The sequence below is a fragment of the Phoca vitulina genome, unplaced genomic scaffold (assembly GCF_004348235.1).
Source record: "Phoca vitulina isolate PV1807 unplaced genomic scaffold, GSC_HSeal_1.0 scaffold9, whole genome shotgun sequence".
NCBI lineage: Eukaryota > Metazoa > Chordata > Mammalia > Carnivora > Phocidae > Phoca > Phoca vitulina.
In genome coordinates this window covers 31,477,461-31,496,596 of record NW_022589712.1, presented here as the reverse complement: position 1 = coordinate 31,496,596, position 19,136 = coordinate 31,477,461, and the positions used below count along the sequence as shown (strand labels likewise).

Below are 19,136 nucleotides of genomic sequence, written 5' to 3'. Positions count from 1 at the left end.
CCTTGGTCTAGAAACCATCTGCTGATAGAATAAACTACTGATGATGATTAATTTTCTTTATAGTTTGCCACCATTCTTTTAATCACTCAATGAACAGTTATTCAATCAACAAAAAATATTAATAATCTATTATGTGACTAGAAAGCATGACAATAAGCATGTGGGGATGAAAGATGAGTAAGACACATTCCTTGCTGAGACAGTTATCATAAGGATGGAGAGTCCCAACCCCCTCATAAATCTGTTCTACTGACTTTGAAACTAATTGACTCCTTTCTGCAGGGTTGACTTACCTACCTGTGATTACCAAATTGACACTTTGGAACCATTGGCATATACACAATTTTATATTAATTGGTGTGATTATTTTTATTGTTTCTCTTTCTCACTACACTATAATTTCCACCCGGTTTGGTGTGTTTTTCACTCACGTTGTATCATTAAGCACAGACCGGAGACAGAGCTGGTGCTCAGTATTTGCTGAATAATTGCACACATCAGTGTAAAATAATAACTTTGAGTTACTTCTGTTGAGAACTTCATATTGAATCTTTCAACTTTTTGGTTTTGGATTATTACATAAGAAGGTTTAGAAAAGTAGATTCACAAGTCAAATATAAGTACAAACCCTCTTCATTTCAATATCATATTACACAGTGTGTCTGTACACATAAAAATAATATTTTCTAGTGTGATGAATGGTAGCATTTCATATGAGCAGTTAGAAAATGTTTCATAAGCACCAGGTTTGGGGAACTAACTTATATCACAAGGAGAAAAATCTATTATCCTACTTCTTGGAAAGCAGGATGCAAATTGTTTTTTTAAGAACATTGACCACGTGCATTCATTTTGCCTGGTTCAGTGCTGGTTAATCACTGTTGCCTCGGTATAATTTTTTTATTATTAACATATAATGTATTATTTGTTTCAGGGGTACAGGTCTGTGATTCATCAGTCTTACACAATACACAGCGCTCGCCATAGCACATACCCTCCCCAAAGTAATTTTTAACAGTATCCTCTTTTGCTCTAAAAAGTACCCTAATTTGGATGACAAATGTATAGGTTAATTTCTTCTAATACTGGGTGGTAGTTTATTTCAACCCTGTTAAGATACTTACAAAACTTTTAAAAATCATAGGTAAAATATATGAAGAATAAACTCACCCTCCTTATATGTCGGATTGTCATAATGGACTTCCAGGAGCACATAACGAGGATCTAACGGAGTGCCAAGGGATAATCCAACATGAGGTGGATAGGAAAAACCCTAAATAAGGCAAATTCCATGAGACATGCCCTATGAAAGTCCCTAAAAGTTCTATTCCACTCAAAAACCAACCATTCTCAAAGATATTTCAACATTCTGGAACTCCATAATCTAGAGTGGATATAACAAAATGGCATAAGGAGAGAATCACTTCCAATGGGAAGAAAAATAAGTCACCCTCCTATCAGAAATAATGTATAGAGCTTTACTTCTAAGTATTAGAACCAAAGGGAAAGAAACATGATCCATGAATAGTGTCACATCTCAGTAATCGTTGGTCCCACCTCTCCACCAATGGCCCAGGCGAAAATAACGGTCTCGCAGGTGAGGAACGCATCGGGCATGTTAGGGTGGTAGCACTCGTGGCCATAGTCCAGGACGCTGTCGTTAAAGCTGCTGCTGCACTGGTAGAGTAGGATGTGGTGGACCAGACTCTCGTGGCCTCTCTGTATCAGTGGCTCCACCTGAACAAGCACACACGAGAGGGAGGATGCCATGAAGCAAACCACCCTACAACCCCTGCGGTAAGCAGGAAGCGAGCATAAACGATGATCAGTTTTGCAAAGGAATCATGTTCTCAACTATGTCAAAGTTATGATGTGGCTCAAAAACAATTTGTTCTGGGGAAGATAACAAAGATACTGATGGTGACGGTGGCAAGAGCGAAGGTGAGGTAACCCATGGGGCGCCTGGGTGGCTCAGTCGGCTGAGGGCCCAGCTCTTGGTTTCAGCTCAGGTCATGATCTCAGGGTGGTGAGATGAAGCCTCACCTTAGGCTCCGCGCTCAGTGGGCAGAATCTGCTGGACGTGCTTTCCTCTGACCCTCCCCCAACTCATGCGCCCTCTCTCTCTCAAATAAATAAGTAAATCTTAAAAAAAAAAAAAAAAAAAAAAAAAGATGAGATAATGCTTTCCTCCAGGAATCATAAGATTTGCTGATCTGTTTGGGTTTTGAACTGACTTTTGTTTTCCTTAGCATTCTGTGTGGCAACTGTTTCTAGACTGCTTTCTTCCAGGCTTCTTTGCCCTTTGTTCCCTTCCCTCTTTTTTCTTTTCTTTTCTTTTTTTTTGCCACATTAAAAAAAAAAAATCAAGGCTGTAGATAGACACAAACTCCCTCAGACTCCCTCTCTTCCACCTCAAAATATTATCTTTATCCATCCTTATTGAAGGTGATAGATGATGTCTCATTCATCTATTACCTATCTTTCTATCTATCAATCATCTATCCATTATCTATCAATCATCTATCCATTATCTATCATCTATCTATCTATCTATCTATCTATCTATCTATCTATCTTTCTATCTACTGTCTATTTGTATATCTGGTGCTAAGCATAGTGCTGGACACAAAATAGGGCTCAATAATGGATATTTTTATTTTAGTGACTAAAATCAAATTCTAATAAGAATCTTACTATTAGAATTTGGGAGAGAAAACAACATTGTAGTGATGTGCCCCTGTAACACTGCTCAAATTAGGAGAGGGAAAGTGGAAACCAGGGAAGAGAATGAGTGGTCAAGTTGGTTCTAATACTGACAGCACAATGCATGTGAGCATGTTCCTTCTGTTGTCCCTCCTGGGAGTTCCCTTCATAACACCTGCCCACCTCAGCCCGGGAACTCAGGAGGAGCTAAGTGCATCCACAGGTCCCCAAGTGCCTTACCTGCCGAGGAAGTGCAGTACTTAGCGTAGTTAAATACAAGGCTCCAGGATTCTTTGAACCCTCCATACATCTGCTAAAGAAGTCCTGGTGTGTCCCTAAATTTCCAAGACTTTACCTGTCCTAGAGTTCAACACCTCTGCCTTTATCCTTAACTACTCAAATGCAGGCAAATGCATTTTGAAACCCTTGCTTGTTCTCTGCTTTAGACATGCATATAAAGATAAAGTCTATTCTCTCCTAAGGCTTTCCATTTTGATTTTCTACATAGTTTTTCTTTCTTTCTTTTTTTAAATCAGAAAATGGAAGCAGCCACACAGGGAAACAGTATGTAGAAGGCAGAGATCTGAATAAGCAGCCGGGGGGTTTCCACTTTGCAAATCCAGCTTGCCTTTGTGTTGCATTGTGAGTCATGCCGGGGCTAACCCACACGCACATTTTTAACATCACATTCACAGAAATGACATTGCACATGGCTTTGTTTGCACTTGTCTCATCTCTAAAGGACCGGGCACCCCGAAGGCAGAAACTATTTTCTATTTCGCTTGAAAATGACAGTTATTATTTAAGCATGGTTGCATAATGCATTACACAGAAGGGTAACCTAAGATTTCTATTAAAGTTTAGTTCCCACATCCAGTTTGAGCTTTCTTGTGAGATTTCACTTATGTGGGCACCTCAGCACTTCAAGGGGGATGGGGCACAGTATGTCCACAGGAACACAGGGACAGGAGACATTTTCATGAAGTGCCTTATCAGTTCAGGCAGAACCTGGAGGTGGTGCTGAGCTCCACAGGGTCGGTCCCAGAAAGGAGCCATTAGGGCAAAGGAGAGATGACTGCTGCCGGGGCAGCTACAGAAACAAATGGCATTCATCGAGGCGAGCTACAAGTGTGCATGGGGAATATATTTATTAAGGCTGGGTGGTGCCTGCCTTTAAGGAGTTTCACGTTCAACTTCTTGAAAGAACCTTTTAGGAGCAAGTGTTTATTTATTTATTTCTTAAATACAGTAAGTGCTGAAACCAACACCAAGCTTCTAAGCTACTAATGCATTCTAGGAACAGTTATAATAACAACTGTATTTTATTTAGCACCTACTCTACTATCTGTCAGCCACTGGATTCGTCATTTCATTTAATATTGACAACAATCTATCAGGTTAATGTTATTGACTCCATTTTACAGATGAGAGAAGTAAGACTCAGAGGATTAGGCAACAAGCCCAAAGTACCATAGGCAGGAAATGGTAGATGGGGATTTGAGATGAGGCTGGACTGACCCCAAAGTCAGTACTCTCCTAGCTGCCACACATCATTGCGGGAGATGCTTCAGGCCCTGGAAGCTGCTGCCAGCGAGGGGGAGGATGAAGACTGGGAGCCTTACGTCTGGGGGAGAGGGGTCTCCTGCCCCCCTTGCCCCCCTTGCCCCCTCAGTCCGAGCATCCGTTGGCCCTTAGGGAGACGAGACAGATGGTGGTCTTTTGATATGTTCTTTCCTAAGGAGAGCAAATAACAAGGTCTTTCTTCAAAACCTGGTGAGGTCTTCAAAGAGAATTAAGTTGTAATTACAAACCGAGGGGAGAGCCTGCAAGTTTTTCCCAAGAAAAAAATACATTCATAAGATAACAAGGAAACTTTCCGCATGCAAACCTGAGCACTGTTCATAGGAGAAAATATGAAGGCTTGGAAGAAGCAAAGCTCTCGGCAAAACGGAAAGGATGTGAGAGATGAAGGTGCAAACGAAGAAAGAGAAGTGAGGATAACTACGGAATGAAGGTGCCGCTAATATCAGAGACAAAACGCAGGTTATCAAACCCTTGAAGAATAGAAGCATTTCTGGAGAAGGAATTTTAAGCTGACCACGTGGGATAATTAAGTGAGACCCGAGGATATTCCTATGGGTAGGCATAACCTATTCAGTGCAGGGGACAAGTTCCAGGGAATGGGAGCATCTTGACCGGAGTGGGGCTGGCTCTCTCTCTTGGTGCCCCACACAGAGCAGAATTCCCCACAAAGCTTCCTGCCAAGCTTCCGGAGCATAGAGAATCCAGTGCCCTGCTACCAATCCCAGAAAAATACTGCTGCTCATTTCCCGCTGCTTCCTCAACGAGCTCCACAAACCTCGGAAGCAGCTGCAGCCCCTGCCGGGCCATTCTTCCTCAGCCCAAATAAGGCGGAGGCCGAGACTGGCGAGCACTGTATGAGGCTGGAGAGAGAGGTGCTCCATGATACAGGCTTCTTGCAGGTGGAATGCAAGCGTTAAACACTACCCTTTCTTGTGTATTCAGGAATTGTCTATGCAAGAAAGACTCCTCCTTTCACATCATTGCATCGTTTGAAATAATCGTTTAATTTTTATATTAAAAATATTTTGGAGACAAATAAGGCTGTAGTGAATCACTGCTTCTAAAGAGCAGCACTTAAACAGGGTGACTTATTTTGGTTACTTCAGAGATGTCACATTATCATCACAATCTAGATAGGAATGCCGAAAATTGCCTCTATTAAAAAAAAAAAATTAAGCTTAAAAAAATTGTCAAAGAAGGTCATGCCAACATAAGGTATACAAATGTGGATAAATGGGTACTTCTTTTTTTTTTTTTTTTTTAAAGATTTTATTTATTTATTTGACAGAGAGAGACACAGCGAGAGAGGGAACACAAGCAGGGGGAGTGGGAGAAGGAGAAGCAGGCTTCCCGCGGAGCAGAGAGCCCGATGTGGGGCTCGATCCCAGGACGCTGGGATCATGACCTGAGCCGAAGGCAGACGCTTAACGACTGAGCCACCCAGGCGCCCCATAAATGGGTACTTCTGAGACTGGAACAAACATTTAATTTCATTTTTGTTTTAGGCTGGCTATATGACTGCAGAAAAAAAGAAATAAAAAGAAACAGAAAATGCGTACAGAAGTGGGTGGCAGGGACACCAACACCTGATGACATATTAAACCATGTTATATGACATATTGTTATTCCTGTGTTTTTGTACACAGGTGGGATTTGCAGACCAGAACACATGGGAATTCCCTACATCCACCTTCATATATGCATTAGACGCCAGGCAAGGATGGCCTGGCACCTGTGGGTTATTGTTAGCTCCCATGCAGAGCAAAGGAAAAATCTAGAAAAGAAATCACAGATGGAATGGGGATGAGGGGGAAGCCTTCAACCTGAAAGATTTTTAAGAGTAAAACAGTCTCCAGTTAGTTCAAGTGACTGAAACTTTGGGGTACCCTTGAGAGGACTTAGGAGTAAAAAAGAAAACAAGAAAAAAAGAGAGCTGCTAATCATAGCCAAGACCAAGGTGGAAATTAACATCGACTATAAAACTGGGAATTGAAAAGCCTGGGAATTGAAAAGCCCCAAATATTACACTGTTCCCATGACCCCGTCATCTTCTCTTACCCTCTCTCCAGGTCAATATGTCTAGCATAATCCCTGCCACACATAGACTGCTTAATAACTATTTATTGAATGGAAATGAAGATTTTCCATGAAGCCTTTCCATCAACAAGACTGAGTCATCAAATTCATTGCCTCCTAATTTCTTGATTGTCTCAACACCAGTGACCTACCCTGCATCCCACTTCAGCAACCCAATCCCACTGTCCCACCCTGCACTTACAACCACCCAGGACTGTGCTCCCTCTGAAACTCTCTTTCTGTCCCTCTTTCCTGCTCTGTTGGTTCTTTCACACCTCTCCAGTCTCTCAACCTGTCACTTTTTCCCAGGAGGCTCCTTGAAACCAACCCCTCACAATTGACCCAGACACTCACAACTGTGAATCAATCCTGTAATCTTCCCCTTCTGATCCTCCACTTGTACTGAAGTACTGAGGATACTTTCACAACCATTCATATAAAAGCTCAAAAGTCAGGATTCACATTTGTACTTCCGTGCATCAGTCTTTCCTTATTTTGCGCTGTGTTCTGTTCCTTGGCTATGGATGAGTATAACTTGTTCAGTGCAGGGTACAAGCTTCAGAAAATGAAAGCACTTTGCTCCCATTGCAAACATTTTAAAATCTATGTACATCTCCTAATCAGCTCTCGGGTAAATGACTCAATTATTTTGGTAAGGGAGGAAAGAATTTTTATTCACTCCGTAGCTGCATGAGGGCAGAGTTGGACACAATACAATTAGGAAAAAATTTTAATTACATAAAATAATGAAACGATCCAAAGAATCTTACTTGGTATGACCTTGTTGTTTAGAACAGAATGAGATAGGGATAAGACAAAAACTTCCAAGTGTGTCAGGATTCCTTGGAACATAGAACCAAGGCACTATATCAGAATAGGAGGTAAGAAACTCTTAGTGGAAATGTATATTATCTTTCTGTCATTAAAGGTTTGGGGTCCTTGACAAAACTGTGCCTGCCTGATGGTCTTTCACAAACACCTATTGGGAAACAGATTATATTCCAAAAAGGCTTCTCCAAAAAACCACTGAACATTGGCAAACTTAAGAATCCACATGCTTTTGCAAACTTCAAATACCAATTACCTCAACAATAACAATAAACATATTTTTTGCTTTATTCCCTTATACTGGGTTGAATAGTGTCCCTCCAAAATTCATGTCCACCTGGTACTTCAGAATGTGCCCTTATTTGGAAAGAGGGTCTTTGCAAATGTTATTAGTTAAGATGAAGTTACACTGAAAAAAAAGGCGGGGGGGGGGCGGTGCCTGGGTGGCTCAATCGCTAAGCATCTGCCTTTTGGCTCAGGTCATGATCCCAGGGTCCTAGGATCAAGATCAAGTCCCGCATCGGGCTCCCTGCTCAGTGGGGAGTCGCTTCTCCCTCTCCCGCTCCCCCTGCTTGTGTTCTCTCTCTCACTGTCTCTCTCTCTGTCAAATAAATAAATTAAATCTTAAAAAAAGAAAAAAAGATGACGTTACACTGGCTTAGGATGGTCCTAAATCCAATGACTAGTGTCTTTATAGAAGAGAAAGGAGAAGGAGATTCAGACTCAGACATACACACAGAGAAGCTGATCATGTGAAGAGGGACACAGAGATTGGACTCAAGCTGCTACAAGTCAGGGAAAACCAGAGACCAGCAGAAGCTGGAACAGCTAAGGAACAATTCTCCCCTAGAGCCTTCAGATGGAACATGGATGGCCCTGCTGATGCCTTGATTTTGGACTTCTGGCCTCTGGACTTCTGGCTGTGAGAGAATAAATATCTGCTGTTTCAAGCTACCTGGCTTGTGGTCACTTATCAGAGCATCCCTAGGAAACTCATACATCTTCCTCTCTCAATTTTTTTATCATAAACTAACAATTCACAGATTTGTACACTTACACCTAGGTCATGATTGTCCCTGCATTTGTTTGAGACACAAACTTATTACAAATATACATTGTTTCCTCTTACATGATTGAGATTAAATAATTCCATATAGTTACTTAGTCTTAAGGCTATTTTACTTGATGAATATGCAAGTGCTCTTGAAAAAGTTAAGTAAGTTTTATTATCTAAACCTAAGTATATGTATATTTTACTTTAGTTTTTACTTTTGGAGGGTAAAAAAGGAGCGGGGGAGTAGGGGTGAGGGTGGGGCTAGTTCCCTTCTTGACTTGTCCAAGGATACTGAGCTCAGTGTGAGAAAAACAGGAGGTTATTAGAGCTCTTATGAGCAATTTTCCTATACTTATTCTTCCAAGTCTACTCATTTAAGATGTTGCTTGTTGAAACATGAGTAGAACATAGCTCTCCAAAAACAACTTGCAATTCAACAAATTAAAAATTAAAACAAAAGGAGAGAGGTGATGGGTGGAATGTGTAATGAGCTGGAAACTTGGTAAATCTCCATCACTTTTCTTCCTGCCCATTCTTGTTGCTGGCACTGTGCTTTATATAGCCACCCCAGGCACAGGCTGATGTCCACGGAAAAGCCAGTAAACCATCTCTGACAGAGGTTATCCAAAGGGCAGCTGGCTCATAATGCAATGCTGCCTATGAAAACATTTCAGCCAGAGCTAGCGGTGTAGACAGATGATTATAAAATCATGCTGATATGCTCATGGGACTATGGTAGGATAATAGATAGTATCTACCTGTCTTGCCCTCCTTATCTTCATCCCTAATGGGGAGATCTCTTTTAGCATAACAATATATTCAACTTAAAAGAGACAACCAAATTGAGCAAGAAAATGGTATTATTGTCTCACAGGTAATCCACTCTGAAAAAGGTCAGAGTTCAAAGCACAACCTGACTTGCTGATGTGGTATCAAGGGGCCACAGCTTGAATGGACTGGGCAGCTAAAGCTCAGGAAGTGATAGTTAAGTGGAACAGAGATGAAGAGAAGGAATGAAGGGAAGAACCAAGGGAGAGGAGACTTCTGGGAAATAATTTACCCCCCTTCTGCAATCCTGATTTCTTATGGAAACTAAGATGTGTGTGGCCATGCTCTGTCAGCCATAATTGACCAGTTCAGGAATGGGCGCCCAACCCATCAATCTTTCCCTGGGACTTGAAAACTATGAAAAAGAACTTAATACCTTCTGGAAGCTGGACACTGTGAAAGAAGTCAGTGTGTAGTGAGATCCAATAAAGTTGGTGCACAAAAAAGTTCCAAAGACAAGATGGTCTCTGCAGGGTTTGAATACTTAAGTTGTTCCTGAACCCAGCTGCATCTCTGCCATTCTCTGGCTTACTTGTTCAATCTTTCCTCTTATTTCATGAGTCGATTCCTTTCTATTTCCAAAACTAGTATAAGTTGGGTTTCTGTTATTTGCAACCAAGATTCCTGATTAAGAATCAAACACAAGTAAATATATATCATCAATTCATCAATTCTGTGTGTGCATTTATACATGTGGTATCTGAAATTGTCTTCTTTTTTCTCTTAGGAACTTTTTGCTACATAAAACTATTTTGTTTTAATTTTACTCTTTCATTTTATTTATAGTTCTTAATTGGATCTGGGTACATTAATAACAAAGTTCCTTCTATCAATGTCCTCAAAAAGCAAATGAGAAATATAATCACCCCCTATAAAACACACAAGGGTCTCTCTCCTTTGCTTACTGATTCCTGATATATTCCACATAGGTATTTAGTATTAAGCCTGGCTTATTTTGAGAGTTTTTTTTTTTTTTTTTAAGACTTGTTTATGTGTGACCAGGAAAGTCCCAGGGAAGGGGGATATTAATTCTCTAAGTCATAGCTCCGGTTTTAATGTTTTTTGATATTCTTCCAGGGAATATCACCTCTGTGACTCCCAGCCATACAAACGAGTATGCCACCAGCATGGTAAAGCAGTCAACTACTCCATGTTCATCAGTCTCAAGGACTGGGACAGTCACCATCTTGACACCCATAACAACATTTAAAATGGCAACACCGGGGGTTTCAACAAAAAGGACTTCCCTCACCTCAGTTTCACAAAACATACCCCAGAAGCCATTGATGATGACCATGACCACAACCCTCAACAGTTTAGTGACATCTGCTGCTTCATCAATAACAAGTATGTATCATCTTCTTTTTTTATAAGAATGAAGGGGGGGAATCGGAGGGGGAGACAAACCATGAGAGACTATGGACTCTGAGAAACAAACTGAGGGTTCTAGAGGGGAGGGGGGTGGGGGGATGGGTTAGCCTGGTGATGGGTATTAAGGAGGGCATGTACTGCATGGAGCATGGGGTGTTATATGCAAACAACGAATCATGGAACACTACATCAAAAACTAATGATGTAATGTATGGTGATTAACATAACATAATAATAATTAAAAAAAAATAACAAGTATGTATCAGAACTGACCCATGTTTCCTATGCTGAACATAGTTGTGAAATGCTACAGGTATGTCATTGTGCCATTCTGCAAAAATAGAAATGTAGATGATGACGTCATGTTAAATAAGTTAGTGGTATAGATCCTGGTATTCTTGTTCCTGTAGAAAATGAGTGTCCAACTTAATCAGGCCGAATAATGACTGTGAATAAGTGAGGTGTCTTACCAGGGAATTGTCCTTCAACGTGGTGTGAAGATGTGTCATGCCTTTAATTCCTGGGCCCTCATTAGAGAATAGAATTAGGCAGCATCAGTCTACCTGATTTCTAAACCAAATGGCTAACTTTGGTTTTCATTCGTTTGTGCCATAAAGATATTTTCAAATGGTATTCGAATCCACATGTGCAGTATCAGGGTCATTGCTCTTCTTTTTTTTTGCATTTGTTCAAAATAGAATGCCCGTGAAACCATAAATTCTGAACCTCACAATTTTCTTAACTTATTCAAAGTGCAGTTCAACTTAAAAGCTAGTGATTACATTTATCAGAAGAGCGGACTTTCTGGGTTTTTTTCTGTGTATTTTTATGTGTTTCTACTCTATAGTTTTATTACTACAATGCATGTTTTGAAATCAACTGTAATGTCTCAAGAGCTCTGGATGCGATAACACCAAAGCAGGTTCAACTCCCAATTTATTCAAAAGGAGAAATTTCAGTGAGAACAGTTTACTCAGATTGGATCTGGTTGCGAGATTACAGCTGTGTTGCCCAGACTTATTGTTAAGGCATGAACTCTTAAGAGGACTAATAAGGAAAAAAAAATTCCCCAAATCGTGCTGCCTCTGAGGTTGTGGTAGAGGATCCAACTCCAGCACCACAAACACCTTCAGATCCTGGGGTTGAAGCCCCAGGGCGAGGCAGGAGGGATCCACTGGAGGAAGGAGAGCCAGCAGTCATGGACACAAAGCAGGCTGGGGAGCATTTCTACCCAGAGACTCTCTCCTCCTCCATTCAGCGCTCTTATGTAGAAATTCAGTCTTAGCTTATTATAATGTTATTTAAAAAGCATGTTTTTGTTTTGTTTTGTTTTCGTCTAGTCACAGCAACTATTAATTCTCAAGAAAATATATAGTTTCAAAATTTGATATTGGCAGCTTTGTTGGTATTGTATTAATACTGGGAGTTTTGTCGATTCTTGACATTGGAGGCAAAATGTATTATTCAAGAAGAACTATGTGAGTTTTGATTGGTCAGGACATTGTTATTTCTGTATTTCCTTAAATGTCATGACAAAATACCAGAATGGGGCCATAGATTTATGAGTTACATTCCTATTAATCCTCTATGCCCAAAGTAAATTGTTGAAAAACGTGAACGCCTCACGAATTTGCGTGTCATCCTTGTGCGGGGGGCCATGCTCATCTGCTCTGTATCATTCCCATTTTCGTATATGTGCTGCCGAAGCGAGCACTATTAAGACTGTTTTACTTGATGAATATGCAAGTGCCCTTGAGAGACTTAAAATATTATGATTTACAGTCATCGATTTCTGAATGTGAAGTAATTAGGCTCTTTTGCCAAACACCTCAAGAATATAAACACAAACAAAGCAGAAAATTGCCTTTGAGAAAGTTTGTAACAGCATTCTTGTGTCTATTGTTCTTTGAATTTTTAATAGATTATTCATGAACTCTAAGGTAGCTGTTAGCCCTATATTAACAAATATTAACGTTCAGTTAACTGAGATATTCAATAAACTAGGGGTCACCTAGCTCCTCTAAGAAATGTTAAATTAATACCTATATGGCCAGCAAGGAGTGGTGAAAGATCTGGAGGTCAGGAGATCGAGTTCCCTTCTTGGTTGTGCCACTGAACAGCCGTGTGACACGACTGTGAGCGAGTCACAGCGCACTAGCTTTCTCCCAATCAGACTCTAATGCTCTAGTCTGTGTATAGACTAGATGAAAATAATAACGAATTTATATTTATATCTATATCTATTCATTTAATCCTCAAAACAACCTGATGAACTTAAGTAATAGAATTGTCACATATTTTATAAATGCAGAAAATAATGCCCATGTAAGTTAAGAACCTGCCCAAGTGTCAGAGCCCGGATTTGACTACCGGTGACCCGGATCAGGAATTGGTGCTCCTAACCACCACACTGATATATTCGTAACTTTAATGGCAGGGAAGTAAATGAGACAGGGTCAGTGCTCTACCAAGGTCACTTCAGGGTCACTTAACCTTTTCTGTGTACCTATCACTCAGATTCTGGGGGCCTTACTTCTCATCACTTGCATCTGTGGCTTTCCTCAAAGGCCTGATCTTGGGCTCACTTTGCAGGGAGCAAGAAATGCCTGAAAATGTACATTACTCTGAGGAAGGTGGTATGAATGTCCAGTAGCTTTGAGTCAGATGGGACCAACTCTAAACAAAATTTATGTTTTCCCTGGGTGCTATGGACTGAATATTTGTATCCTCCTCAAATTCATATATGGATACTCTAACCCCCAAGGTGATGATTTTGGAAGGTGGGGCCTTTGGAGGACAATTAAGTCATGGGGGCAGATCTCTCATGAATGGGATCAGTGTCCTTATAAAAGAGACCCCATAGAGTTCCCTTGCCCCTCTCACCATTTAAGGACCCAAGATGAGAAGATGGTCATCCATGTGGAAGTGGATCTCACCAGACACCGAATCTGCTGGCACCTTGATCTTGGACTCCAGAGCTGTGAGAAATAAGTTTCTGTTGTTTATAAGCCACCCAGGCTATAGTATTCTGTTAGAGCACCCCAAGTGGACTAAGACCATGGGGTGAGGTTAACACTCAAAGTACAATACAGTAACACCCTTTTTTGGTCTTTTCCCGTCCTTAGCCTTACTCTCCCACCTCGTGTTCTTTCCTGGCACTTCCTTAATCAGTCACAAGCACATAAATCCTTGTTTCAAGAGACTGCATCTGAGAGCCCAATGCAGCATAACGGTAGAGCATTTTTTGGACCCCATTGTTGGGGGTTTGAATCTAATGTTGGGGATTTAAATCTTGCTCCATTATTTTCTTATTTATTTATTGACTTATTTATTTATATTGAAGTATATTTGACATCTAACACTGTGTAAATTTCAGGTGTACAACATATGGATTTGACACTTTTATATATTGTAATATGATTGTCATTATTATGAACATGCTAGAAGACCAGGTCTTTTCTACCAGGGTCCTGAATTTTTTAGCCACACCATTTGGCTAAGAATGATTCCCACTTCCCTTGAGGGGCCTAAACCCATCGATGTGATCCCATCCTTGAAATGAACTTAAGTTGGTCAAATCACAGGGACTTTTACATAGTGGCTGACAGAAGAGCTATCCATCCGAAGCATGAAAGAGAAAGTGCTACTTCAGGAGTTTGGGCTGCTATTTTTCTACCATAAGCGAAAAGAGCCTAAGGATGAGGACCACACAACGTTAAGGACAAACCTCAAAATGAAGCTTAGCTCTTGAAACATAACTCTCTGGACTAAGGGATTTGCTTAAAATAAACCCAAGCAACATTCAGTTGAAATAAAAATGAGTTCGATGCTGGACTCATTTAGGACAATTGTTATTATCAAGGACAATTGTTTTCTTCAGCCACTTTTTGTCTTTCCCCTCTTTAGACCAGGAACACTGAGATGACTACCCAGATCTGGATGAAGTCAGAAGCTCTGTTAATTCAGACTTCTGAAAAACACAAAAAGAAGTTCCCCAAATAATTAGTAGTTGAGTTATATAATGTGTTTGAAAACCACATTTTTTTCATGAGAACACTGAATATTTAGAACATGCTGAAGCAGTATGACTCATCCTAATTTATCTTCCTCATCGTCAAAATGTTTTTCAAGTTACTGTGTAGGCACAGCATCCACTCTGGTCCACACTTCCATACACCCCACCTGGATTACACCAGGAGCCACCTACTTGTCTTCTTGGATGCTTAGGAGGCTGCTTTCTGGACAATGCTCCCTCTCCCAACTAATCTTCCCAGGTCACTTTTCATCTTGTTAATCTAACTGATAATTGGCAATGGCTCCACACCACCTATCCTGTAGCTGATGAAGTCCACACTTCTATTTCTGACATTCAGGATCTTATGTGGTTTGCTGCACATGAACTACACGGTCCTATATGCATGAATACCCAACCACAGGAATCCCTTCCTACACGACACCAGGTCCTTCTTCCCTCCATGGTTTCGTTCAGGGTTTATTCCATCCAATATGTCCACCTAGCCGCTCTTGGAAGTCCAGGTTTTGGGGCACCTGGATGGCTCAGTTGGTTAAGCATCTGCCTTCGGCTCAGGCCATGATCCCAGGGTCCTGGGATTGAGCCCCACATCAGGCTCCCTGCTCAGCAGGGAGTCTGCTTTTCCCTCTCCTCGTCCCCCTTGTGCTGGTGTTCTCTCTCTCTAATAAACAAATAAAATTAAAAAAAAAAGAAATTCCAGGTTTTTCCCCCCTGGATGCCTTTTCTGATTATTTTGGCACACATTTGCCTTGTTTCTCTAAGCTTCTTTCAGGAGGCAGAGCTATGTGGTAGCATAAGCCAAAGACTTGGTTTGGAATTCAACATCTGGCACTTAATAGCTGTGTGACCTGAGACAAATTGCTTAACTTTACTGAAACTCAGTTTTCTTATTTACAAAATGAAAATACAAATCAACTTTTTTTTTAGTTCACTGTAAAAAGTAAAGGAGAAAATGTGTCTAGCATATCATAATTTGTATCAAGCAATTGAAAACTATACTCAGTTCTGTACAACTGAGCACATATATCTTTTTTTAATTGGATGAAATTATTGCATATACATAAGAGTTTTTCTCCTTCGTTGGAGTAGCAACTCACTGTTCTGCCACTTGTTGACAATTCATTATGCGGAAGAGACTTCTTCAAGGCCTTTATTATTTGTTGTAGTTATTTGTTGTAATTAAAATATAACATCAAAATAAATCTTGCTAGCTATTTTTTAGTATGCTATTGCTTACATCTTTATAGGTAGGAGCTGGTTTTAAATGGCAAATGGAATTGATTTTCAGGTTAATCTGCATTTCAAACCCTGGCAATTCATGGAATTGAAAATTCATATAAAGTAGATACGATTTTCTGTTTCACACTGCAGAATATGGTTCAGAGAACTTTCCCCCACAGTTTTATTAGTCAACACATGCCTTTCAATGCAGCAACATGTATATCAAAGGTGTGAGTATATATGGATTTCTGTCAGTCTGATTTAGAGCAGAGAGACACACATGGATCAAGACGTTTTATGGAGCATAAGAATGCAGGAAGGGGGAACTTCTCATAGGAACAGAGTTCGACATCCCACGACAACAAGGGAGACAGACTTATGCAATAAAATACATAGACACTACAACTTTATTTTCTGTGACCCATCTCTTATCCTGGAGAAGTGTATTAAAGGTTAATAAAGGAAAGAATCAGAAGCAGCACTCAGCTGAGCAAGGATAAGTAAACATTAAATTACCAAAACAATGACGAAAATCATTGCAAGTAAAGGGCTAGATCCTTTAACGTAGTGAGAAGGCAGCCAGGACTACTGAGTCAAGAGACGAGAGGTCAGAGTAAAACCGGTTACCTTGCTGGCACCTTGATCTTAGACTTCTCAGCCTCCAGAACTATGAGTCACAAACTTCTGTGGTTTAAGGCATCTAGTCTACAGAATTCTGTTATGGCCACCCAAGCAGACTAATACGGAGAGTTCTTAAATGGCATAAAACTGAAAATAATTTAATGTTGTTCTTTATTCAATTATATTAAATTTAGACAATGGACTACCACACAGTCATAAAATAATAAGATAGTTCTATACATACTGTAGTGGAACATTTCCAGGACATACAATTAAATGTAAAAAGCAAGTGTCAAAATATATAAGGTAATCCCATTGAGGTCTACAAATAAAAGCAAGAAAAACTACGTGTGTGTGTGTGTGTGTGTGTGTGTGTGTATAAAGAGAGAGGGATGAAAATATACACAGAAGCAGACATAAAGGGATATGATTGCATACATATAGAAAATTTCAGAAAAATATAAGAAAATATTAATTTGGTTTATAGGAAGTAGAATGTGAATGGTAGAAGTTAGAACTTTTTGTTTTTCACTTCATGTCCTTCTGCATTTGAATTTTTACAGTGAACAAATATTAATTTTATAACATGTGTTTTATTTATTTATTTTTTAAAGATTTTATTTATTTGTCAGAGAGAGAGAGAAAGCACAAGCAGGGGGAGTGGCAGGCAGAGGGAGAAGCAGGCTTTCTGCTGAGCAAGTAGCCCGATGCAGGGCTCGATCCCAGGACCCTGGGATCATGACCTGAGCTGAAGGCAGACGCTTAACCAACTGAGCCACCCACGTGTCCCAATATAACATGTGTTTTAAATTCTGGTTTCGTCACTTCCTAGCTGAATGTCCCTGAGAAGTCAATTAATATCTGAGTCTCTATCTCCTACCCCACAAGGTGATCGTGACAATTACATGAGACCTTGGGAAACCCCTCAGAGGGCATGGTATATACAAAGCATTCATCAAATGTTAGTTTTCATACTTCCCATGCACAATCTATCTACGATATTACATATGTATGATATATATGCCATGCTATTATACTTAATTATATAATCCAAAGTCTCTAAAAACCCTCAAAATTGTTTATTTCCCTACACAAGGCAAAATAATCTATTTCCTCTCATAATGTTTTAAATTAAAATTTGTTATTTAGAGACGACATGTTGATCCTCTGAAAACCCAATCATATCTTCTGAGTTTTTAGGCTCTTAGAAAAACTAATAGTCTTCTATCCCAAACCTGTTGTCCAGACTTCACAGCCCAGCGGCAGATGTCGTGTATGTGGCTCACCCCTGAGCAGGCACAGCTCCTGCTGGGAGGGTCCCAGCAAAGGCACTGAGACCTTCCTTGGTTCTGCATCAAACGTTTTCTGTCTCTCTGGGTTGTTTTTCCTTTTTGGTCTCCTTTGAAGTAACAGTTGCTAGTCTGCTTTTTGTTGTTGTTGTTATTGTTGTTGTTGTGCATGTTTTTTTTTTCTTTTACAGTTTAAAGGCCTAATAATTCCATCCATGAAAGGACAGAATTCAATTACTAACAGATGATCCTCATGATAAAATGCCACAACCCCAAATTAGAAGAAAGAAAAACAACTCAGTTTTTCATTTACTCCAATACAACTTACATATTAAAAAAACCAATTTAATGGTGTATATTTTAAAACTAACTTTTAAAAACTTGTCTTCACATCCTGAAAGGTCTAGTACTTGTGTTTATATATAATTTATCATAATAATTTTGGCAGTTTTAAATAAAGTATATTATTTTTGCATTTATTTTTCTTAATTTAAGGATTATATTTCCTGAAGAAATTTAATAAATGAGTCATCTTTTTTTTCTTCTAAGAGTAGGGAAATAATCATTGAAAGACATTTTTTATTCCTTCAGGCAGTTTAAAGATTAGATCTAACTGGAGGCAAAACAAATTAATAACACTGCCTCATGCAGAGTTCTGTGTTGGCTTTTATCCAGAGGTCTAGAATCCATTGCTCTTTAAATTTAAGTTAAACTCAAATGTAAAGTATATTCTGTTTTATCTTATAATGAAAGGAGAAACTGATGTTAAGTGTTTTTCTCTAAGATATAAAATACTGTTGCTTTAGAACTGATAATAAGTGCAGGTCTTCAAATCATGTTATTGAATCTTGGCCCTCCCTATGAAGCGTCTACAAGTAGCACAGCAGAACTGTTCAGTTTGGCCCTTAAATTAGATACACAATCCACAGTGCCACACATTCAAAGTTCACTTGTCTGTGGGATAAGATGGATTTTCTGAGCATTGTTTACAGCTCACCATCATTGACCTGAGTCTAGAGTCAAGTCATTAATCCAACAAACACTCACTATGCACCACTCTCAGGAATTGTGGCCAGGGCTGAAAACCCAGGGATGAGCATGGCACAGCGGGGAGGGGGCCTACGTTCTCTGGTCAGGCAAAAAGATGAGTCCCATAGAAAACACGTAGGTTCTATGGCATCAATAATAGCTACCACTTGTGCCTAGTTACCTGTACCAGACCCATTACACATAGTATCACATTTCATTTCATTTCATCTTCATGCAATCTGGAGGTAGGTGTTACTGTCTTTGTTTGACAGACAAGGAAACTGAGGTACAGTTCAGTAAACTGAGCAGACTGACACAGCTGCTGTGTAGCAGGGCTGGGCTGCACCCAGGGCTGGCCATTCAGTCCCATTCTCCGGGTGACTGTGTTTGCTCCTTTCTGACCTGAACAGGCTGCAGTGGGGGTGTGAAACGGGAGGCAGGGTTAGAAAAGGAATTGAAATTGGCTCAAAATAATTTTGTACTTTCATGTTACAGTATG

At 40.0% G+C, this 19,136-nt stretch overlaps 1 protein-coding gene and 1 non-coding gene across 2 annotated transcripts in view; both read right to left on the bottom strand.

The window, feature by feature from the left end:
* Positions 1 to 19,136, bottom strand: part of MOXD1 (monooxygenase DBH like 1) — an 87,387-nt gene that overhangs the window by 20,886 nt on the left and 47,365 nt on the right. Inside the window, exons 5-6 of the mRNA XM_032407851.1 lie at positions 1,558 to 1,737; positions 1,171 to 1,273 (exon numbers count right to left, since the gene is read on the bottom strand). Of these exons, the coding sequence (XP_032263742.1) occupies positions 1,171 to 1,273; positions 1,558 to 1,737 (283 nt within the window). The remainder of the gene's footprint in view (positions 1 to 1,170; positions 1,274 to 1,557; positions 1,738 to 19,136) is intronic.
* On the bottom strand, positions 12,051 to 12,158 carry LOC116634853. The gene has a single exon (XR_004300072.1). It is a non-coding gene; the product is annotated as a U6 spliceosomal RNA (small nuclear RNA).